This window comes from Girardinichthys multiradiatus, chromosome 20 (genome assembly GCF_021462225.1).
Source record: "Girardinichthys multiradiatus isolate DD_20200921_A chromosome 20, DD_fGirMul_XY1, whole genome shotgun sequence".
NCBI lineage: Eukaryota > Metazoa > Chordata > Actinopteri > Cyprinodontiformes > Goodeidae > Girardinichthys > Girardinichthys multiradiatus.
The window spans coordinates 42,471,923-42,496,725 of NC_061812.1; the positions used below are offsets into that span (position 1 = coordinate 42,471,923).

Here is a 24,803-nt window from a genome sequence, read left to right on the forward strand (position 1 = left end):
GTCTTTAGCACAGTCAATATGTTAAGTTTATTTGATTTGTGTGTGTGCTCAAATACCAGCAAGCTGTAGAAGAAGACATGGACAAAGACCCCCAGTGAGCAGATAATCAGGTAGAGCAGGTGGTACAGGAACTCCACATCCATGATCATGGCTTTGTATCCCCGTGTAAAGGTTCCTTGGTTCCCAACGAAACTCATTAGGAAGATCACCTTGTTACATAGCTAGAGAAAACAATGAACACCTCACATAACTAACTTAAATGCAAAATAAATACATTTTACAATCTGACAATGCTTGCATTCATAAACATACCGACTTGGACTTACATTAAACCCCCCTAGCAGGAGCAAAGTGGGCTCTAAGCCGACAGAGAAGATCAGGCGCAGGATGGTGGACGCAATCAGCGCCCTGATTCCATGAGGCTGAGGCAACACGATGACGATGGCCAGAGACACCAACATGGCTATCCACAACAGAGCAGACAGGTGGGGCTCCAGGGTGCCTGAGGATAATATCGATCACATTAGAGAGAGATGCAAAATTCCCATTCAATCAGTTCATTTAAAGTCAACCACTGTAATTACATGTGTTTCTGTTTTTTTTTTTTTTTTTTTTGTTAAATATGCAGTGATTGGGAAAATCTGAGGTAATAGCAAAAATGAAAGCAATTTTTTTGTCATTTCTTTTAAAAACATTATCTGGTAAATGATTAAATCTGTATTTTAAAAAGTAGTTGCAGAATCCAAAGATTCGAGGAAAGTGTACATTATCTACTTAATGACGTCCATTAAAAAATATAGAAAGCAATGTATGGTTTTAGGGCAAAGTTATAGTTATTAGCCATAGTTCTCAGTTAATAGAAACAATAAATACAGATGTTAGGCCACTTATTTTGTGCATTCCTACTTTATATTATGTCTTCAGGTGCTTATCCCATTACTAAGGTAGTATTACAATATGATCATATAGAAAGTTACAGAGCATTATGCTTTCTGAAAATCTAAAAAGAAACAAGTTAGGAAGGTTTAACTGTTTAGTTTTACTGAATAATAAATCACTTTACTGCATAACAGGTACAACGTCCAACTCATACCCTTATCTTTTGGCTGCATGCACAATTTTGTTTTTACTCTAAATGGTGCATGGGCCTTGTTAATTATTGCAGTAGATCAAAGTTGTACCATAACCGCTATATGTAGCAACTACATGTTAAGTTCTGATTAGTATGCAGCTGAAAGGCTGAGTGGTTTTGTTAATTCAATTCAATTCAATTCAGTTTTATTTATATAGCGCCAATTCACAACACATGTTGTCTCAAGACACTTCACAACAGTCAGGTACATACATTCCAATTAATCCTAACCATTGAACAGTGCAGTTGGAGTTAGCTTTTTATTCAAATTGGAAAAAAAGTTTTTCTATCTAAGGAAACCCAGCAGATTGCATCCAGTCAGTGACTTGCAGCATTCCCTCCTCCCGGAGGATTCCTATTCCTCAAAACACAGGTTGCAGAGGAGATTAGTCAAATTATTTTTTTGTTTAAGTCACCAAGTGGACCTCTCTAATCATTTCCTGTGTCTACAACACTTGACTGGTATGCATTACATAACCTTCTGTTGGCTAAAAATAGACTGCTGCAGCCAAATTTATCAGGGTTGGTCCTAGGTACGGCTTTGTAACAGGTTGCCTTGGAGTTGAAACAAGCAATAAAGACATAGCAGCTGGCATGTCAAACAGCGTCTGAGGTTGTTGATCTCGCTTTTTGCTGTTTGAAGATTTTCCGACATCGGATGTGTCACATCAGCGGCTGCAACAAGCCTCTTTCATAAAACATTTTACTGTGCCCATGTGTTACCTCAAATGACCGATGCAGCCACAGCCCTGCATCAGCTGACTTGTATAGGGCCAAACTAGGTTCATGGATCAAGGGAGTGATGCAGTTTGTGCGATCAGTCAGTCGTAGGATTTAAAAGCATAAACAAAACTCATAAATAACTTCCTCTGAGAACATTAAGGAGAGTTATATAATTTAAATTTGAAGCATTTGCTCAGCCAACAACAGGATCGCTGCACTTAGTTCCTCTGCCATTCATATTTTAAAGGGATTGTATGGGAAGACTTCCAATACACATTTTAAGTTAAACTCTTGTCCTCCCGCACTGTCACCGTCCTGATTGTAAGCTCACAGCTGGGCGGGATATCGCCATCCCTACTTGTGCTTTATGAATGACCAAAAAAAGCTCACAGACGGTTCATCTTTGCAGGTTTATGACAGAAATATTTTGTGAAAGAGCCTCAAGTCAAAGTAAGAGGTCTTTAACACATATGTCACTTGTTGTGTCTGTAGACATATTCTCAGTGATTCCAGAAGCCACACAACATCCATGGTAATTATCATTTGCATGAGAGAGGACATTATAGTTCGTACGGTTTACCGATCTACAGGGGTTGGACAATGAAACTGAAACACCTGTCATTTTAGTGTGGGAGGTTTCATGGCTAAATTGGACCAGCCTGGTAGCCAGTCTTCATTGATTGCACATTGCACCAGTAAGAGCAGAGTATGAAGGTTCAATTAGCAGGGTAAGAGCACAGTGTTGCTCAAAATATTGAAATGCACACAACATTATGGGTGACATACCAGAGTTCAAAAGAGGACAAATTGTTGGTGCACGTCTTGCTGGCGCATCTGTGACCAAGACAGCAAGTCTTTGTGATGTATCAAGAGCCACGGTATCCAGGGTAATGTCAGCATACCACCAAGAAGGACAAACCACATCCAACAGGATTAACTGTGGACGCAAGAGGAAGCTGTCTGAAAGGGATGTTCGGGTGCTAACCCAGCTTGTATCCAAAAAACATAAAACCACGGCTGCCCAAATCACGGTAGAATTAAATGTGCACGTCAACTCTACTGTTTCCACCAGAATTGCCTGTCGGGAGCTCCACAGGGTCAATATACACGGCCGGGCTGCTATAGCCAAACCTTTGGTCACTCATGCCAATGCCAAACGTCGGTTTCAATGGTGCAAGAAGCGCAAATCTTGGGCTGTGGACAATGTGAAACATGTATTGTTCTCTGATGAGTCCACCTTTACTGTTTTCCCCACATCCGGGAGAGTTACGGTGTGGAGAAGCCCCAAAGAAGCATATCACCCAGACTGTTGCATGCCCAGAGTGAAGCATGTGGGTGGATCAGTGATGGTTTGGGCTGCCATATCATGGCATTCCCTTGGCCCAATACTTGTGCTAGATGGGCGCGTCACTGCCAAGGACTACCGAACCATTCTTGTGCATCCAATGGTTCAAACATTGTATCCTGAAGGCGGTGCCGTGTATCAGGATGACAATGCACCAATACACATAGCAAGACTGGTGAAAGATTGGTTTGATGAACATGAAAGTGAAGTTGAACATCTCCCATTGCCTGCACAGTCACCAGATCTAAATATTATTGAGCCACTTTGGGGTGTTTTGGAGGAGCGAGTCAGGAAACGTTTTCCTCCACCAGTATCACGTAGTGACCTGGCCACTATCCTGCAAGAAGAATGGCTTAAAATCCCTCTGACCACTGTGCAGGACTTGTATATGTCATTCCCAAGATGAATAGACGTTGTATTGGCCGCAAAAGGAGGCCCTGCACCATACTAATAAATTATTGTGGTCTAAAACCAGGTGTTTCAGTTTCATTGTCCAACCCCTGTAGATCACCAGTACTCTCTAGCTATGTTTACTTGTGCAAAATTTCTCGATCAGATTCAAATATGTTCGGATTGAACAAAAAAATAAACCCGAATTCACCGTTTATATGGATGCAAAATTAAATAATCCGATCATAACGTGCGTTTATATACACCATGTTTCTTTCAGATTAGGAGCACTTTGACAGGCGCAAAGTTGTCAATTCTCTCAAAAACAACCATGCTGGTTCTGAGTGCAAAGAATGGACCTGCGCCAGGATCTGAGAAAGGTTAAGGTGTTATTGCTTTCCAAAATTGTTTAAGACCAAAAATCTGAAAACTGGCACACATTTATGTTCAGCCCCCGGGTCAATGCTTCTTCATAGAACTACTTTATGCTGCCCTTACAGATGCAATATTTTTAAGGTTTGAATGGACCATCTTTCCACATCTAGAGACTGAATTTTTTAAATAATTTCTTCTTTGTAAAATAACTCAGATTTCAATAAATGCTAGACTTTATCTAGACCATTCTAACAAATGAATATAATCTAGAAGCTTTTCATTGTAGCTCTGGCTGTATGTTTAGAGTCGTCCTGCTAGAAGTTAAACTTCTGTCTGCCTCAAGTCTTTTGCTGCCACTAACATGGTCTGCAACAAACCACAAGCAGCATGAGATGTCAGAACCTTGGAATATTGATGTATAACCTAACCTTACTTTAGACCTCTCCACAACTCTGTTCACTAATGTTCTCTGACAGCCATTTAATATTGATTATTATTCTTCCACTTCACAATTATGCACTATTTTTTTGTGTTGATCTTTCACTTAAAATCCCCCCCAAAATACTTTGAGGTTTGTGGTTAGAACATAACTAAAAGATTCCCAAATTGTCTGCAAGTACTGAGTTATCTCTAACTTGCATAGTGTCTGATTTGTAGAAAAAGCTTAAAAATAACTCTAGCTAAAACAAACACGTTTTTTTCATTATTTTAGAGTGGGCCAAACTGAAAAAAGTGCAATTGTCACAAAATAAAAACAATACATATATTTGTAGATTTATAACCATTTTAGTAAACTGTTACTTGTTGTGTATAAATAATATGTAATAATATTCCTATTTTTTTTAGTGACTAAAACAGTTCAGGCTTGTATTATAATCAGTGAGGTAATAGGTTACAAGGTTCAAGCTGTTTGAACTACTGGTGTAAGTGTGACAAGAAACGCTTTAGACATGAAGCTGTGTTTAGATGCCTGCAGAAGAAGCCCTTACCAGCTCAATATAATAAAGTGTAGCAACACTGAAACAGACAGACTTGCCTTTATTCTAGATTTATACACATTTCCTTTACAGTGAAAAGCTTGAGTTGCAGCTATATTTGCATCTGCACAGTCACATTTATACAGAGTCTAGAAGCCTTCACATGTCACATTCAGCCTGAATTCACCCTCCACAGACAGGATAAGAGCAGAACTGGGTTGAAAGAAAGATTGAAATAGATTATATAGTCTAAGCTTGTTCATCAGGTTTTGAAATTTGGTTTACAGTGTCCAAGTCAAATTATGTGACGCAATAGTTAAATTTAGGTTCTGTTCAGTTTATTAATTTTGGTCTTACTACATGACAGCTAGGCACAGCTTGAGGCTAGCATCATTTACCCCATCATGCAGATACTGCTCTATCCTAGATTGACTCTCTGAGCTCTCGGAAGATCCTTTAAAACTAAAAACCACATGAGGTTTCTAAAGCAATGCAAACAAACTCTTTTTTGGTCTATTATCTATAACTGAGGAAGTTCAAACAAAAGAGGACCTCGTCATTTGACCCCAGCCAGAACAACTGAAAGTTTATGCAAACAATGTGTGTCTTTTCTTTGCTTTCAAACAATAGAGGCCCTAATGGCTGCGGCTTTTCACATCTCCACAAGCGCTGCCCTCGAGGAGGGCCAGGGGAAAAAAACAAAGGAAAAAAAAGATACTCCATGTAAAAACATGCTTGGGTCTGTCACTTATTCACTTTGTTTGTGAAGAATTGCCTATTATGCAGAACTTTCAGCACCCTGCTCCATTTCACTTAAAATACCTTTGTTGAAGTAATCTATTGGACCTTATGACCCACAAGGCAATTTAAATATATTTTTCAAAGCTGTAAGACATAACCTGTGAGACCTGAGGTTATAATCATGTAGGAACAAAGGCAAATATCTAGATTATCTCTGTGTGCGTGGCTTTTGGTCTGAATTGCATTTTATGGTTAACTTTTCAAACAGCAATGTTCTATGCAAACGGCAAGTAACTTTTACAGGGCACTGGTTTGTATTAGAGATGCACTAAGGCCTTTTGTGTCTTCTGCCCAGAGTTTTTATCTGAACATACCCTTTAATAAGAAATAATGCTTCAACCAAAAATAACACAATGTCACTCATATTTCAACAAAGGATTGTTCTAACAGTACTTTGTTCTTCCTTTCCTAACAAACATTAATCACAAATCAAGTTTTGTTATTTTCGTTTATAGCAGCATCCTCAGGCGGGCGTTATAGAGCTGGCCCGAGATTGTATGCGGCCCTAAGATGAATTTGATTTGGGAGCCCACTTCCAGTGAGACTACTCTTATTTGCCACACACTAACCATAAAATCTCTCTTACATTGCGTGACTTTTTTGGTGTGGCACATTTAAAACTCTGTTGTTTCCTCATTTGTTAGTAAGTCAAAAATGAGATAGATCATACAATTTGCTCAGCCCCTATAATAAGTTAGTTTAAATTAGTTCGTTATTTAATTTAATAGCAGGATATTAACTTAGAATGCAGTTTTTTCCCCATCCATTTGGTCTGGCTTTGGTGCAGCTTTAAAATACAGACAAAAAGTTAGGAAGTAAGAGTCATGTTTATTTACTTGTGATTAAAAAGGCTCTTCACATCATAAAACACTGCTGTATGGCTAAATTATAACAATTCTGCAAAGAAGAGTGGTTCAAGCTTCCTCCACACTGATATAAAAGACTCATTGACAGTTACCACGAATGCTGGATGCCACAAAAGTTGGCAGTAGGGCTGCAGCTATCGATTATTTTGCTAATTTATTAATCTGGCGACTATTTTTACGATTAATCCATTAATAATCAGATAATTGGAAAGCAAAATGTGCTTAGGAGGAGATTTTTTTTTTTACAAAATTTGAACCAGGTGAAGCTGCTACTACGCCACTTGAGGAGTTCTGGATAGAGCATATTTACAGGCAAAGAATGTTTTTAATATTAAATGCAATTAACTTAATTAATTTGAGCCTAATTACTGCTTTGAGTGAGTTGTTCTTTCAACAAATGGCATATTTTAGAGTCTGTATACTCCAGTTAATGATTATTCAATTAGTACATTTGACGATTATTTCATTAATAGGTTAATCAAGGTTAATCTGTTAAGCCCTAGTTGGCAGATACAGTTATTAGTTTATGGGACAACTGCTTTTCATATAGGGCCAGGTTGGTTTTGCTTTTTTTCCCCTTAATAAGTGGTTATCATTTGATGTGTTTGTATTTACTTTGGTTATCTTTATCTTATATAAAAATGAGTTTGATGATAAAAACATGTGGCCTCAAGTAGCAGCTTAGGTTACTTATGCTTTGGGTCTTTAGCTGCTCATTATCCCTTGGATTCAAGGAAGATTCTTAAACCTCATGTGTAATATTCTAGATGCAATATCTGTATGTCTCTGGTATTGTTCTTGATTTCTTTTGTCTGTAAGACCCATCTTATAAAAATGAGTTTTATAAAAACCAGACCAAAATGATCAGCAAGGCTTTACAGATCTAATATTAATGTAAATAGAATGACTAAGTCTCTTAAAGTTAAATTAGGAACACATTTAGGTAAAGTAACACAAATTAAAATTTGCTCACAGAATTGAAGCTACTATGCCACTCATGCTTATCTGTTTGGCTTAGAGAGCAGGGTGAATGAGGAGTAAGGTTGTCTTATAGACCTTAGAACTGATGTTAAAGGTAGAGCTTTAATGGTGTGGACCCTCTTTGTTTGCAGACACACAAGCAAACACACATATTACCAGAAATGATAACTATTAACAGCAAAGACAACTTACCTATACAAACAACACCTTGTTAGGTCAAACAAAATAAAACTCAATGTGTCATTCTGAAAACAGGCTATCTTGTCCACCAATGAGTTGAAACGTTATGATGCCGTTTTTGAAACCGGTTATCTGTTTCTGTGGGGGCTATTTATATGTATGCCTCTAATGTTGCTATAAAATAAAATAAATATAAACTAATGGCACCATGTTGCCATTATCAAAGTTGTTAAATAAACGGAGTCATTTTTGCAACCCAGTTCTATTTCTAGGAGCCTGCTGCAGCCAAGGAGCATGGCCAGCTCTGGTTTGGAAGGTAATGCAAGGGACAAGTAGAAGGAAGCCACACATTAATGTGACTTCTAACTTTTCTTTCTGAGAGTAGTTAAGGTAAGTACAGCCAAAACAACTACACGGATGTTGTCTTTCATTTATGAACGTTTTATTAAACAGGAACACCAACAGTCTACTGCTTTAAAAGTGACTGAAATTAAAAACATAGTCTGAATGGGGATTTTTAAAGGGGGGACAATTAAATCAGAAAAGAATCAGCAGCTTAATGGAAAATTAAGAAGAAATAGGAAAAACAGTTTATTGCAAAAAAATAACAGGAGGGAATTACACAGATGCAAATAAGATGGCAAATACCATACTACCAATGCTACCTGATGAAATAATCAATATGCCAATTGGTACATGCTGTCATGTTTGCTATATTTTTAAGACTATTGCATTTAAAATATGTAATAAACAAAGCAGAGGTAGTTCTAGTATAAGTATTAATTTATTGTAATGTTTAGGTGAGTAATTATGAACAGGAATGAATCACTCTCAACTTGTGTGAACCGAATTTAGAACTAGCTCTTAAGGGTGAATAACACTGAAAGCAGATTAAAAGGAGAAAAATCTAGTTGATCTCTTGTAATAAAATGGCAGTCTGAGATCCATAACATCAACTTCAATTACATGCTCATAACATTAGTGCCTGTGGTGAAGCTAGAGAGGTGTGAAGCTGCACCAAACCACAAGCATTTAGGAGCACAGAGTTCTATTAAAACCCAAACATCTGACACAAAATACATGTCTCACCATCACCATTCATACAAGTATCTATAAATAAAAACAATGTACAGAACCCATCTAAAACACCAACTGTCATGGTGCTAATGGTATAATCTCCATGAATTCTGTTGGAAAACTCAGATCTTACAGCAAGTGTTCAGCTCTACCCTTGACCTCAGCAGTTATTGCTTTTGCCATTTCAAGTTCCTGTGCTGTAATCAAGTTGTCACACTCATTGTGTTAACCACAGGATACAAAACAGATGCCTGCAGATCACAAGCCATGCTTTACGAAACAATCAGTTGTTCTCCATAGCAGAAAAAGGTTGATGAGATGAAAAAAAGCACACTTGTGGTCTAGACTCTTGATGTGTAACCTCGCTTGGACGAAAAACAAAAGTGTACCAGTTAGACAAAAGTACAAGCATGGTATAATGCTTCAAAGCTGCATTCAAATATACTGCCATGTGTTTGAAATCAAAAAAATAGATATTATAGTATCGACATTAATTAAAAGGTAATAATTATTCTAATTACATTTCAACAAAGAGATTTTGATGAATATCTTCTGTTCTTAGTTTGACTGACTACGGCTCATTTATCAAAGACACTTCTAGAGTTATACACAGAGCATGTAGTTCTAGATAATCCAGCCAGGTCTTCCTAAGTTAATTGACAGATCCACCCAACCATCAATCGCCTCTTTGCTCTTGTCCAGGGTCGGGGAGGGGGCTTGTCTATCTCCAGCTGGACAGATACAAATACCTCTAGAACATTTTCACATTTTGTCACGTGACATACACAAACATCACCATACCTAATTGGGATCTAACGTGATAGACCCACACCAAGTAATTTATAACTGTGAAGTGAAAGGAATATAAGTGGGGTTTACCACTTTTTGTTCGTTGTGAAAAAAGTTGCTTCCTTTTTTTAATTCAGCTCCTTTCACTTTCATACCCCTGGATAAAATCTAGTGAAGCCATTTTCCTTCAAAAATCAGTAAGAGTCCACCTGTGTGTAATTTCATTTTACTATAAATCCAGCTGTCCTGTGAAGGCATCAGATGATTGTTAGACAACATTAGTGTACAAACAGCATTACAAAGACCAAGGAACACAGCAGACAGGTCAGCAAGATATGTGTAGAGATGTTTGAAGCAGGGTTAGGTTTTAAAATATTAATATCAAGCTTTGGAGATCTTAGGGAGCACTGCACTGAGTAGAGCACCAAAAGGATACCAAGGCATGGCCATCCTAAGTGCTTTAGCAAAAGGCAATTGGATGACTTCTCTTGTTTCTTGAAGATGTTTCATCTCTCATCCAAAAGGCTTCTTCAGTTCTGAACATGGTTGGAAGCAACAGACCTTTGACTTGTAGTTAGAACAATTATACTGAGAGGGTCATTAAGGTTAGTAATGGGGTAATTAGGACATTTGAGTCACTGGCCTTACCCTCTATTCAGTTTGATGTTTGGCTTGTTGTTGTCTGACAGTCAAAACACATCCCTAAAGATGAATTGTTTTTCTGTCACGTCCCAAACTGAATTGCAGTAAAACCGCCTGGGAATGGCTTCTTTCGCTTCTCTGTCAAACCACTTGCCTTCCATGTCCAACATGAGTACATTGCCATCTTAAAACCAGTGTCCCGTGTTTGTGTTTTGGGTGTTTTATCCTTTGGATGAGCCAGTCTCTGTCTGAGGTTGTTGTTAGGTTTAAAATGAAATGTAATATCATGCCTGGACAATATCCTTTGTACTTTTACCAATACTAAAGCCAGATATGAAATGAAAACGCTCTTCCAACTTTCTTCTTCTCAGAAGACCGAGGTGAGTGTTTTCAGAAAATCCTGGTTGCCTTAAATTAGGCCCAGTTAAGGTATCCCACAGGTTTGAAGTGCTTTTTTATATGTGTTTGAGTTCTTTGCCTGTTGCTTATGTCCTTGTCGGGACCTGTTTGGCTTGATGCTGCATAGTTCTGATGACAGTTTATGTTTGAGTAGGTGGTGAGGTTTAAAAGGTAGGTTCTGGTCTGTGTGCGGGAGTTCTATAGACTTTAGTGGTATGGCTTCTGTGTCTCGCTGGCAACTTGATGTTTTCTCCACAGAGTTGATGTGTTAAGTAAAGGCTTCCACTTATTTGGCTTAGGATTTGACCCAAATAGCATGCACAAATCTAAACCAGTGGCTAAGTGTTGTTTCTTTGTATGAGTTGAGCGGCCTGCTTTCCACTTCCTCCATGAAGAGATTGGCCACAATGGGTTAAGCTGGGGATCCTGTGGCACATCCATGTTTCGTGTTTGTCTTTGCATTTAAAATATGTAAAGGAAAAAACAGAGACCCAACAAAGTGCAAATCTGGTCTGGGGTGACGTTCGTTTTATTTTGTAAATGCTTGTCTACTTGGGGACATTTCTTGACAGTTTCCACCGCTGCCACTATAGGTATGCAGGGGAAAAGAAATGTGACATCAAATGATACAAGTGTTTCCCCATGATCCAGTTTCATTGTATGACTTTGATCTGTGAAGTTCTTTATGTGATGTGGTGTATAACATACAAGTGGAGCTGAAATGGCAGTTGTTTAGCCATGTAATTGAGTTGAGGCTTCTGCTGGGTTTGTGGTGGTCCTTCCTTGTGTATCTTTGAAAGATCATACAGTCATATTCAAAAAATTTGAAAATTATTGCAAAATGTATTTATTTCTGTAGTGAAACATATATAGATTAATTACACACAGACTGATGTTTCCAAGCCTATCTTTCTGTTAATTATGATTTTTAGCTTACCGCTAATGAAAAGATGAGATTTAACATTAGAACGCTACATCAGACCAATAAAAAAAACATTTTTATTACAGAAAAATGGACGTAAAGAAGAGCACATTTAATACCTGCTTAAAGGTTGTTATTTTCAAAAGGTACTTCTAATCTAGACCCTAATCTATTACTAAAAGGTACTGATAGTGGTCAGAGGGCTTGGTGGTACCTGTGTATGGCAGCCTCACTTCTTTCAGTCTGCCCCAGGGCAGCTGTGACTACAATGTGGCTCACCACTGTCAGTGTATGAATGGGTGGATGACTGAATGTAGTGTGAAGCGCTTTGGGGTCTCTGAGGACTTCATAAAGTGCTATACAAGTACAAGTCCTTAATCTGACAAACAAGGCTCATTCGAATGCTTATTCTATTTTACTGGATATGACTGTATAGGCATGGGACGACCTCACCAGGGTACAATCTGTAGTAGTGAACTAGATCAATCACTTTGTCTTTTTCCAGTTTTAGTAGGCAGCATATGACCTTCTTCAAGTAAGTGCTTGCTGGGTCCCTCTTCAGTGCCCCATAGGTAGCAGTATAATCCGATAGTTCGGTGACTTCCCTGTGATAAACAGAGGTGCTAAGGAATACTGTGCATCTTCCCTTGTCTGCTGGTAAATAGCTGATGTTTTGGTTCTTGGTGAGGGATGATATTGCCTTCTTTTCCTGGGGTATTTAAAGGAGGAGGTTTACCACTGGAAAGGGTGGCTGCAACTTTCATCCTTCCTTTGCTCTGCTTCTATTTCTGCAAGGCTGTTGTTCCTGTCAGCTGGCTCAGTGGCAGGTAGATAGCAGAATTAAGTTGCCAAAATCCACCTTCTCTGGTGGATTTTGTACCAAGGGTGGCTTTCTGCTGTAATCTATGGAGCGTGCTTTTCACACTTCGGTCTTTTCATGTTAGAATATTTGGGATTTTTTCAATCAAACTTCTTCTATGATTGAGGTAGAAAAAAGTACTGAAAATGTCTGAAGGATTTGGTCAATTCCACGTAAAAGTGCTTCTCTGGTGAAATGAAATGGTCCAGTCTTATCCTCCCACTGATTAACTCATTCTATACCTTGAAAATATTTTCTATGGCCTTTGATAGCAAAGTTGAGTCAGATGGTTTTGGGGTGATACCTTGTTGTCTGGATATAAGGTTGAGATGAAGATGGTTAATGTAATCTGAAAGCTGACACACCGAGCAAGGAGAGCATTAATCAGAGAAGCAGTCTAAAGGCCCATGGTAACTCTGGAGGAGCTCCAGAGATCCACAGCTTAGGTAGGAGAATTTATTGGCAAGACAACTACTGCTTGTGCACTCCATAAATGTAGCCTTCATGGAAAAATGGCAAGAAGAAAGCCATAAAATGACATATTTGTAGTTTGCTACAGCCATGTAGGGAACATAGCAAACATGTGGAAGAACGTGTTCTAATCAGATGAGACCCGAATTCCCTTTTTGGCACACAAAAAACCCATGTGCGACAATTAAACACACATACACAAACACACACACACACAAAATCACTCTGAACACACCCTCTCCATGGCAAACGTGATGGTGACAGTATCATACTGTGAGCATGCTTTTCTTCAGCAAGTCTTGAGACTGGGGCAAAGGTTCACCTTCTAGAAGGACAAATGAACTCAACATACAGCCAGAGCTACAATGGAAATTGTTAGATAATAGTTTGTGGTTGCAACCTGACAAAACGTGACAAAATGTTCAAGGTGTATCAATACTTTTTCAAGGCACTGTATGGACTAATGAAACAAAACGAAAGTTGCCTGACCTCCACGAACACCTTCCAGTGGGTAGAAGAAGGCCACAAGGACATTCATCAGTACAGCCAGGTTGAAGGAGATGCTGCTCCAGAAGGACATGTTCCTGGAGCACCAGTAAAGGATGGGCTGAGCTGGAGGAAATAATAGATAAGTAGATTTTCACAATTTTGAGTAATATGCTCCACGGATAGCACAGCAGCATCCAAACATCATGTCCATTTCTTCTTACACTGCGTTACATTTAAAACAGTTTATCTAATAAAATTGTGAATAAAATTAATTACGATGAAGCATGAAAAACACAAAACAAATGCCAAAAATGTTATCTGAATAAAACATATTTACAGAGTCTGAAAAACACACACATTTGTATTTGTACCTGAATAGGGATACTCCTTATCCTAACCTCAAGTATCATAACCTAAAGCCTGAACTGTAATTCTTTATACAACAAAAATCTACTTCAAAACCTAAAATATGAACCCGCAGAAAACAATCTGGAGACTTCAGTTTGCATGCAACGGGTTGGTATGCTGACATTTTGTACCAGAGTACACAAACAAAGCACACATGAACGCACATTAGTCACAACCTACACTGCTCTTGATCACATTGGAATCGTGGCCAACAATATTTTGAGCCCAACTTTTCTGCAGAAAAGCAGAACTGGCAACAGAAGGCACTATATTCATATCAAGTGGTTAGTACCAGGGGAAGAGCACATTTTCCTGGTGTGCTGATTGATACATGCAGGAAACAGAAGGTTGCTTCTCACATGTTTACGCTGAAGATCAACAACACTCCTACCCGCCTGACCATGGGACTAGCCATAACATGTTTCTCAATACAGAGAATAGCATAAACAAAGAGAAGTCTGAGACCAGAATCAGTCAGAGGTCAACAGGAACATGCCCCGACCTGAAAAGGACACCTACATTTTCGTTCTCAATAGATTCTTTTTGACACTGGAATAGTTTTATATATATATACCTATTCTGACACATTAAATATACTTCTTTGATTTTCTTTCCAGAATAATAGTCCTAAATCAGATGGTGACAATTAGTGGTTCTAATCGCTCCAACTGGCAAAAAAAGAGAAGAGATTATAAGATTTCCATTAAATTAAGCACACCTAAAGGATTCAAATGAGCTAAATCCTGTCAGAAAAGCAATTTCTTTTTTATGTGACTACAAAAATGGAGAAAACACTCTGACACTTATCTAACTGTACCAGCAGTAAATACCACATGTAAAACCTAAAATCAAGGCTTTTTTCAGACTATAGCGTGTTAATTGTCCAGTAAGTCACCCTACAATTCACCAGGTTGTCTAGAGTAAAAATGCCCAGGTTGTACAACATTTTTGAATGCACCATGTTTGACTTGAATTAGTTTAATGTCAAATATTCAATACAGTTGTTTAACATAAATTACAACATTATTAAAGCTATCGTAACTTTATGAAGGATTATTTGATGGCTCCTGTTGCATTCCTCCAGGATTCATGATAAAAGGAGTTCATCCCTTTTATAACTGGACCTTGACAAATTTCATTTTACTTGTGTTTTGAAAAAAAGCAGGAAGTGCTGGAGGTTAGAGAGAAGGGCATTTGTGTCCCGGAGAGGCCACAAGTACCCTGGTTCGAATCCCACAGCCTGCAACTCTGGCTCCCTGAGCAAGACCCTTAGCCCCATAATGCTCCCTGGGTGCCGCACAATGGCAGCCCACTGCTAAAATGCAGAGGACAATTTCATTGGAATGTACAAGATTATTATCATAACCCCTTATGAATATTACAGAATCGGTGCTCTGACTTTACATTTATTCAGTTGCTGTATTTGGTTGGAAAATCATTAAAAGAAGAAAAAAGAAAATAAATATGATGTAGAACTAGTTTATATGACATCTAAATGTTCTGGGTTTGCTAGAAGGATCTCAAATATCTAAAAAATATATATTTTACTTCCAGCTCTGTCTTAAGCAGTCAGATCAGCATTACAAGATGAAGCTTGAAAGTATTGAAATGGACTGGATTTTTATATTTTCTTTTGTTAAAAACATCTTGAGTTTTTGTTAGTATTTTATAAAAACAAAACTAATAGTGTTTTAATGTTGCTAGGCCATATAATTATATTCCTATAAATAAATTAAGCCTGACAAATCCACACCTCTGTGTGAGTGAACATATTTAGAAAATGCTCACTTCTTGAGGTCTTCTTGACTACCACCTCCACTGGTCGTTTATCTGACATATGACCCCATATCATCACTGACTGTGGAATGTTTTCTTCACACCGTCATTTTTTAATGTTTTACTGGACTTGCCCAAGACCAAAGTTTCTGCATTTTCTCTTTGGCCAGCACAGGATAGTCAACAGTGAATAACGCTTTCATCCACAAATTCCCAGTCCATGAGCATTTCTCTTTTACCCAGTGAAACCCTATTTTTTAAAATTATTTTTAATGTTGATCTCTTTATCTAAATCTTCTTTCCTTTAGTTGATGTCTTACACTTTGCACTGTGGTCCAAGCTGTTAAAAATTATTCCTTTTTACAATATGCTATTTTCCCCAAGCATTCTCTGCAAACCCTCTTAACTGGAACCTGATTTGATTATTTACACTTCTGCAGTATTATTTTAGGACAGGTTTTCAATTTTTAAAATCAGATTTTATCAATTCAATATTTGTCCTGTTAGTATTCCTGAAAAAGACACAAATCTCCTTTTGTTTTTTTTCCTCTTGTATTTTTTGTTTTGTTTTTACTTTGCCATAGCAAAGACAATTTTTGATACATGGCTGACATCCGAAAACGATTTGTTTCACACCCATGATTTATTACTGTGTTTTTAACAAAGTACAGTAAAAAAAAAAAAAAATGGTTTTAACTGATGCTTGTCAGACAGTTTTTAAGTGTTCATCACCTTATACCAAATTTAGTGAAAGCTTTTGGTTCTGCTTTGGTGATGAGCATTTATTTGTGTCTGTATGCTTTTTATTTTTGAGTATCAACAAATCAAGAATGTATTTGGCTGTAATTACTTTGGTTATTTTGAGATTTATTTACTGTGTTTTGTGAAGCAAGTTTCACAGCACAGCCCTCATGTGCCTGTTGTGATCTGATCTGATCTGAGCATCAAGGAAGAGGAGAATGTTTTGGGAAATCCAGTCAGGTCACAAGTTTAAGAAAAATCCCCAAGTAGTGAAAAAAATGTTGTTCCTGCTTTATTTCACATAATTGTGACAAAGATGAGCGGGGCCTGGAGGGATGCACAAGGAAGGAGTGTAAACTAGACGGAAGAATATAAAAAGTTGAGGAGAAAAACGCACAGGGTACTGTGTTTGTGTTACCAGTTGCCTCTTGAGTACCTCGCAGCTTCTTCTGCCAATTCATCTCATTGAAGAGGTCCTCAGAGCGTAGGAAAAAATCATTGATCTTGCTGCCTTGCTCATCCCGCTCTGTGGTGTAGTAGACTCGTAGTTTGGACTCTTGTGTAAGGAACTCACAGATGTTGGGGACAGGAAAAACTATCTGCTCCATTGTGCGATCAAGACGTACAATCTGAATACAACAACAGACATAATGACACTGACCAAAAAGGCCTACATTCTTTCGCTGGGTGTTCTTTTATGTGTTTTTCAAAAATATAGTGTTTTAATTCTTAATTTATTTAGTTTTGCTAACTGTTCTACACAGTCATTTGCTGCAGAAATACAACATTGTATCCTTTGCAAAGAAAACTCAACCAACAAATGAGGCACAAATCGCTGTTAACAATCTGCATTCCTTCTGCTTAAAAGCGTGCCAAAAGGCTATTATGACACGCCTCATGTGATTTGTTTTACCAAAACACAGCACTATCTTTTTAGTTCTTTTAAGAAATCTCAAAAGAATGTCAGAAATGAAAAGAGCAAATTATCCTATCTATCTATCTACAGGTCCTTCTCAAAATATTAGCATATTGTGATAAAGCTCATTATTTTCCATAATGTCATGATGAAAATTTAACATTCATATATGTTAGATTCATTGCACACTAACTGAAATATTTCAGGTCTTTTATTGTCTTAATACGGATGATTTTGGCATACAGCTCATGAAAACCCAAAATTCCTATCTCACAAAATTAGCATATTTCATCCAACCAAAAAAAGAAAAGTGTTTTTAATACAAAAAACGTCAACCTTCAAATAATCATGTACAGTTATGCACTCAATACTTGGTCAGGAATCCTTTTGCAGAAATGACTGCTTCAATGTGGCGTGGCATGGAGGCAATCAGCCTGTGGCACTGCTGAGGTCTTATGGAGGCCCAGGATGCTTCGATAGCGGCCTTTAGCTCATCCAGAGTGTTGGGTCTTGAGTCTCTCAACGTTCTCTTCACAATATCCCACAGATTCTCTATGGGGTTCAGGTCAGGAGAGTTGGCAGGCCAATTGAGCACAGTGATACCATGGTCAGTAAACCATTTACCAGTGGTTTTGGCACTGTGAGCAGGTGCCAGGTCGTGCTGAAAAATGAAATCTTCATCTCCATAAAGCTTTTCAGCAGATGGAAGCATGGAGTGCTCCAAAATCTCCTGATAGCTAGCTGCATTGACCCTGCTCTTGATAAAACACAGTGGACCAACACCAGCAGCTGACACGGCACCCCAGACCATCACTGACTGTGGGTACTTGACACTGGACTTCTGGCATTTTGGCATTTCCTTCTCCCCAGTCTTCCTCCAGACTCTGGCACCTTGATTTCCGAATGACATGCAGAATTTGCTTTCATCCGAAAAAAGTACTTTGGACCACTGAGCAACAGTCCAGTGCTGCTTCTCTGTAGCCCAGGTCAGGCGCTTCTGCCGCTGTTTCTGGTTCAAAAGTGGCTTGACCTGGGGAATGCGGCACCTGTAGCCCATTTCCTGCACACGCCTGTGCACGGTGGCTCTGGATGTTTCTACTCCAGACTCAGTCCACTGCTTCCGCAGGTCCCCCAAGGTCAGGAATCGGCCCTTCTCCACATTCTTCCTCAGGGTCCGGTCACCTCTTCTCGTTGTGCAGCGTTTTCTGCCACACTTTTTCCTTCCCACAGACTTCCCACTGAGGTGCCTTGATACAGCACTCTGGGAACAGCCTATTCGTTCAGAAATTTCTTTCTGTGTCTTACCCTCTTGCTTGAGGGTGTCAATAGTGGCCTTCTGGACAGCAGTCAGGTCGGCAGTCTTACCCAGGATTGGGGTTTTGAGTGATGAACCAGGCTGAGAGTTTTAAAGGCCTCAGGAATCTTTTGCAGGTGTTTAGAGTTAACTCGTTGATTCAGATGATTAGGTTCATAGCTCGTTTAAAGACCCTTTTAATGATATGATAATTTTGTGAGACAGGAATTTTGGGTTTTCATGAGCTGTATTTATTAAGACAATAAAAGACCTGAAATATTTCAGATAGTTTGCAATGAATCTAAAATATATGAATGTTAAATTTTCATCATGACATTATGGAAAATAATGAACTTTATCACAATATGCTAATATTTTGAGAAGGACCTGTATCTATCTATCTATCTATCTATCTATCTATCTATCTATCTATCTATCTATCTATCTATCTATCTATCTATCTATCTATCTATCTATCTATCTATATAGATATATATCTATATTTATATAGATATAGATATAGATATATCTATATATATATATATAGATATAGATATATCTATATCTATATATATATATTTAGCTGAGGCATAGGGGCACCTGCTGACCTCAATCTGAGCTGTGTGTTTGGCATAGAACTCCAATGCTTCATCACCCTCTCCATACGTCCCCCCTGGCTTCAACATGGCCTGCAGTTCCTTGTTATGACGTGCCAACTGAAACAGATCAGACAGAAAATTTAACCTTATGTTGTTTGTGGAGTCCTCAGAAAGGCAAAGCTACCCTATTCAAATGTATTGCACTGGAAGACCTGCTTGTTGGAATTAGGTTTCTAACTGCTAAGTGCATTAAGCTTGTTATTTTAATGACTTAACCTTTTCACCAACAAGACTGGAATATGGAGACTAACTGGAAATCTAAATGCCTGGTTATAACAGATGCAATCTGGCCATACAAGTCATAATTCAAGGTACAAATAGAACTCCTTTGAAAAGTAGTCACACCTTAAACCTATTTAGGTTTTATCAATACATCCAAAAAGTTCTATTTTTTTGGGATTTTATGTCACAGACCAACACAAGTGCATTTGTATTCAGATCCATTTGTATTCTGATTCAGTACTTTTTAAAGTTACTTTTTCATGCAATTACAGACGTAAGTCTTGCTGTGTCCCCTTCATGGCTTGTAGGAAACTGCAAACGGGATTTCTTATAGCTTTCTTTCAACAATAGTTTTGTTCTTGTCACTTGATTTGTAGCGAAGGTTTTTTCTGTTTTTTCCTGACCAGCAGATTGTTGTAGCTTCTCCAGAGTTACAATAAATCTATCAGGTCTATTGTGTGAATAATGCTTTCCTTGCCAAGCCTATCACTTCTGGTGAATGGCTAGGCCTTAGAAGGTTTGTAGTTGTGCCATACTCTTCTTTCGAAATACACACCACATGTTTCAGAGTTTTTTTTGTTAAAAAGAAATGTAACACCTATCATCCTTTCCCTTTCACTTCACAATTACACAACACTGTGTTGGTTAATAACACAAAATCCCAATGTGACCACAGGTGAAAAAGTTCAAACGTATATGAATACTCTCGCTAAGCACAGTGTGTGTATGGGATAACTCCAAATGGTGCAGTTGGGATTTGGCCTTGAAGACTGTTTTTGTTGTCATTAAACTAATACATGAAAGGTGAAGTTCCTGGTGCAATGAAATGTATAAAAGACAGTTCATACATGTTTTTAAATCAGTCAAAGGAAATTATACATTCACCGGCCACTTTATTAGGTACACCTTGCTAGTACCGGGTTGGACACCTTTTGCCTTCAGAACTGCCTTAATCCTTCGTGGCATAGATTCAACAAGGTACTGGAAACATTCCTCAGAGAGTTTGGTCCATATTGACATGATAGCATCACACAGATGCTGCAGATTTGTCGGCTACACATCCATGATGCGAATCTCTCGTTCCACCACATCCCAAAGGTGCTCTATTGGATTGAGATCTGGTGAACGTGGAGGCAATTTGAGTACAGTGAACTCATTGTCATGCTCAAGAAACCAGTCTGAGATGATTCGTGGTTTATGACATGGCTCGTTATCCTGCTGGAAGTAACCATCAGAAGATGGGTACAATGTGGTCATAAAGGGATGGACATGGTCAGCAACAATACTCAGGTAGGCTGTGGCGTCGACATGATGCTCAATTGGTACAAAGGGGCCCAAAGTGTGCCAAGAAAATATCCCCCACACCAATACACCACCACCAGCCTGAACTGTTGATACAAGGCAGGATGGATCCATGCTTTCATGCTGTTGAGGCCAAATTCTGGCATTTGCGCCAACAGAACTGCTGCTTACTGGATATTTACTTTTTCGGACCATTCTCTGTAAACCCTAGAGATGGTAGTGCGTGAAAATCCCAGTAGATCAGCAGTTTCTGAAATACTCAAACCAGCCTGTCTGGCACAAACAACAATGCCACGTTCAAAGTCACTTAAATCACCTTTCTTCCCCATTCTGATGCTCGGTTTGAACTGCAGCAGATCATCTTGACAATATCTACATGCCTAAATGCATTGAGTTGCTGCCATGTGATTGGCTGATTAGAAATTTGCGTTAAAGGGCAGTTGGACAGGTGTACCTAATAAAGTGGCCTGTGAGTGTACAGTGATATACTCAGCATCGGGTCACTAACAATTGCTTTGTCATTTTTTATTTTGAATGGTAGTGCATATGAATTTGCTGCTGTGGGTCTCTTTGGTGGCTTACTTGATGTGCCAAAATGTAGATATTATGTCCCACGTTCCGTGGAGACGCAGAATGTTCCTCCTCACCATCCTCGCCCTCCTCAGGCTCCTCCACCTCTATCTCACCCTGCATGTAGGCCTTTTTGATAACTTCCACCTGCAAGACACCACCAGATGAGAAGAAAATAATCTTGACAGTGTATGATTATTTCATGTGCAGGGCATACCCACCAGCTCTTTGGGCCTCATGTTGTACAGGATTCTTTCAGCATTCTCACTGTCATGGCGACTCTCCATAATTGCGAGAAGCAGCTTGGAGGCATTGTTCTGTGGAAAAATTAGTGAGCATGAACGGTAGATTAAATAGAGAAAATGGAAAGTAAAAGCAACTGAAGAGGAGCTCTAATTGTAGACATTTGTACTTCTTGTGAAACTATTAGATGAAATCCGCCATGCAGGAGGTCTAAATATGATGATATAAAGCACAATTTCTAAAACATCAAGACTTGATCCAAATAAAAATGTGGGTGCTACTTAAAATGCCTGTTTTGTATAGTGTATTTGTACTGGAATCAAATGTGTTTTCAGTGCAGACATAGCATCTGCATAGTGTAGCACAGGAGTATTGATTTTATTGTTGCCACTTTTCAGTAGTCCTTTGTGGAGCATTTGTGTAGTATTTATGGCATCTTAGAAGTGGAAAGCTAATGCTGCAATATTTTTAGACATAAAAAAAAAAGCCCAAAAAGTCTGTGGCAGCCTGACTTAGCTAAAGATCTAATTTTTATATGCTACATTATAGATAAACATGAGGGCGAAGGTGGTGTGAAATTTGCTTAAAATAGCGTATCTGCAAGGTAGAAATGTAATAATGTAACAGGGTTTTTTACCCAATGATTTATTTAGTTATGGTACTTTGGCAGGGAAATAAAAAAAATATTTCCTATTTGACTGGAATGGAATATAAATACATTTACTTTCTGAACTTATGTAATCTGTACTGCTGCTGCAGCAATAAACATTTCTGAGCAAATAAAACAAAAATGATTATTATTTTATTTTGCCTGTATGTAGACATTATACGTGTGTATGGCAGAAGGAAAAAAATTAGCCATCATCAACTTATCTGTTATCACACCCATTAAATTGACCAAAGAGCACTCACTTTGAGCTCCAGAACAAGGTCCATCCTCTTCTTACCGAGAGGGTTGATGTCATTGAGAATGAGAGCAATGATGATATCAATGCCATTGCACTCATGAGTTGCAATGCAGTTCTAGGAAACAAAAGGAAATAAATTAATGAAAATGTATTTATGCATTTATAAATCAAGAGTGAAATTAATGCAGGGTCGTATTGAACATGTGGGGGTTGTCATGCCCCTTCAAAAGAAGAAGTCAGCTAAGCATAGCTTTGCACGTTTCATCTAAACAAACCACAACACAGATGAACAGATGAAACCAAAGTGGAGCTGCCTGAAGACAAGGCATAGTGCATTTGACACCTATCAACTTCCAGGCACATGATGGAGGGGGGATTTGGGCTTAGTCTGCAGTCAAAGGACCTAGCCAAGCTGCAGTCATTGACTTGACCATAAAGTCCTCCGAATCCTGAATTATTGCAGAGCAAATTGTTGGGGCCTAAACGTGTTACTTTTGCACAAAGTTCAGACGTCAACTCAACAGAAATGCTGAGGCAGGACATTAAGAAACGCTTTGCATAACCAGATAACCACAGACCTCAAACTAAAGCAGTGTTCTAACAAAGAGTGTTTTAAATGGCTTGCATGATTGCACATCAAAGAATAACATCAATTCCTATCAAGAAGTTTTTTCTAATCTCAAATGTATCTCTCCTAATAAGGTCATTCCAATGGATTAACAGTCATGCTAACAAGTAAGTAGTTGGACCTCAGGTAGTTGTAATAAGTATAATGCTGAACATGAAACCACAGTCAGGTGGGTGAACTATAAGGTTTCATCAACTTTTAGGGGCAGGTGGTCAGTAAGATGAGTTTACCCCATCCTTAATAATTAAGTAACACAATGTACCAATCACGGAACCATGTAGCCTTTAGCTTCCTCTCCCAACAATTCAAAAAAACACATTTACATTCTCTGAATGTTCTTATGAGGAAAAATAAAGGAAATACATTCCATACCTTGTTTTTAAAGAACTCGTTTTAATGTCATTGCTTATTAAAATGATCACAATGTCGATAAATACTGGCATAAAATATAGTGCCTTGAAAAAATCTTCATGAAAAAGATAAGAAGTCCTGTTTGCAGTTTGCTAAAAACCCTGTAGTGGGACTTGGCAAACATGTAGAGGAAGGTCCTCTGATCTCACGAGACTAAAATGGACTTTTTATCACCTATATGTTACAAGTAAGCTTGTCAGAGATGAAGGTAAGATGGATGGAGCTAAATACAGGACATTCCTGAAAGAAAACATGTTAGAGGCTGCAAAAGATTTGAGACGAGTGTGAAGGTTCACCTTTCAACAGGATGACCCTAAATATGCAACCAGAGCTACAAAGGAATGGTTTAGATCAAAGCATATTTATTATTTATGTCTGATGTTCACAGCTCCTCTCTGTCAAATCTGACTGAGCTTAAACTAGGGATAAAGTGATGCAAATACCAGCATCAGGTATCTGCCTGATACAATAGTCATAGTTGTACGAGTAGTCATAAAAGTGTTCAGATACTACAGGACCCGAATGTGACAGGAGTTACATTGCCCCCGCAATAGATAGCATCACTCCAGCCCAGTAAAAACAATCAAAGTAAAAATAAGTGAAAACCCCTTAAGTGCAGTGAATTTCTTCCCTAACTTAAGAGTCAGATGGTAGAGAAGGAGCAATATTAGCCATGTAGCAGCTCTTGCTTAAGCTATTTTGCGAATATTTTGCAAATACGAATGGCCTCTGCTTGTATTTCCAGTAACATGAGGTTCCAATGAAGAGGCCAAACAGAATTGCACACTGCACAGTTTGATTTAAAACAAAATTTAAAACTTTGTTACCTTTTCTCGATCTCACAATTATATACTACATTGTGCTTCTCTTTCAAATACAACTGAAATGAAATATACAGAAGTTTGTGGATGTAATGTGACTTGATGTTTAATGAATTCTTTTACAAGGCACTTCATTGGTGACTTTTAGCATAATGCTGTCACACTTAAACAGATGTTAAACTGGCTCATTTAGGTTTATTTCTGCAAAGTTGAAATACGATTAGTGGTTTATAGACCAAGATATTCAAGGGTTAACTCATGTGAGCCATATGACTCACATGATTTAAAGCAGGTCAACGACTAACCTGACCCCAATGACTTTTAAACCCCCCACTGCTTTCAAATCCTCATGGCTCAGAATCAACAAATCATTCATATCAGTGTAGCTGCTTTCATTTAGGCCTGAAATGCTGTTGTTGTTAAACAGCCAAACACTTGTCTCAGTGTTTTCCTTTTTTGTGGATTTAAATAAAGAGCTGTTTTTAG

The 24,803-nt window shown here is 38.4% G+C and overlaps 1 protein-coding gene and 1 long non-coding RNA gene across 6 annotated transcripts in view; one reads left to right on the forward strand and one right to left on the reverse strand.

Moving 5' to 3' along the window:
* The window catches only part of itpr1b (inositol 1,4,5-trisphosphate receptor, type 1b), a 155,479-nt gene that overhangs the window by 25,674 nt on the left and 105,002 nt on the right, over positions 1-24,803 (reverse strand). For 3 of the 5 annotated variants that reach the window (XM_047347350.1, XM_047347348.1, XM_047347347.1), the window contains 8 exons: positions 22,462-22,572; positions 21,528-21,623; positions 21,319-21,453; positions 19,162-19,269; positions 16,741-16,972; positions 13,419-13,541; positions 327-502; positions 57-221 (listed from right to left, as the gene is read on the reverse strand). In XM_047347350.1, coding sequence (XP_047203306.1) covers positions 57-221; positions 327-502; positions 13,419-13,541; positions 16,741-16,972; positions 19,162-19,269; positions 21,319-21,453; positions 21,528-21,623; positions 22,462-22,572 — 1,146 coding nt within the window. The remainder of the gene's footprint in view (positions 1-56; positions 222-326; positions 503-13,418; positions 13,542-16,740; positions 16,973-19,161; positions 19,270-21,318; positions 21,454-21,527; positions 21,624-22,461; positions 22,573-24,803) is intronic. The other 2 variants (XM_047347351.1, XM_047347349.1) reach the window with 1 other exon arrangement.
* LOC124856654 overlaps positions 1-24,803 on the forward strand; it is a 63,146-nt gene that overhangs the window by 21,569 nt on the left and 16,774 nt on the right. The window lies entirely within an intron of this gene.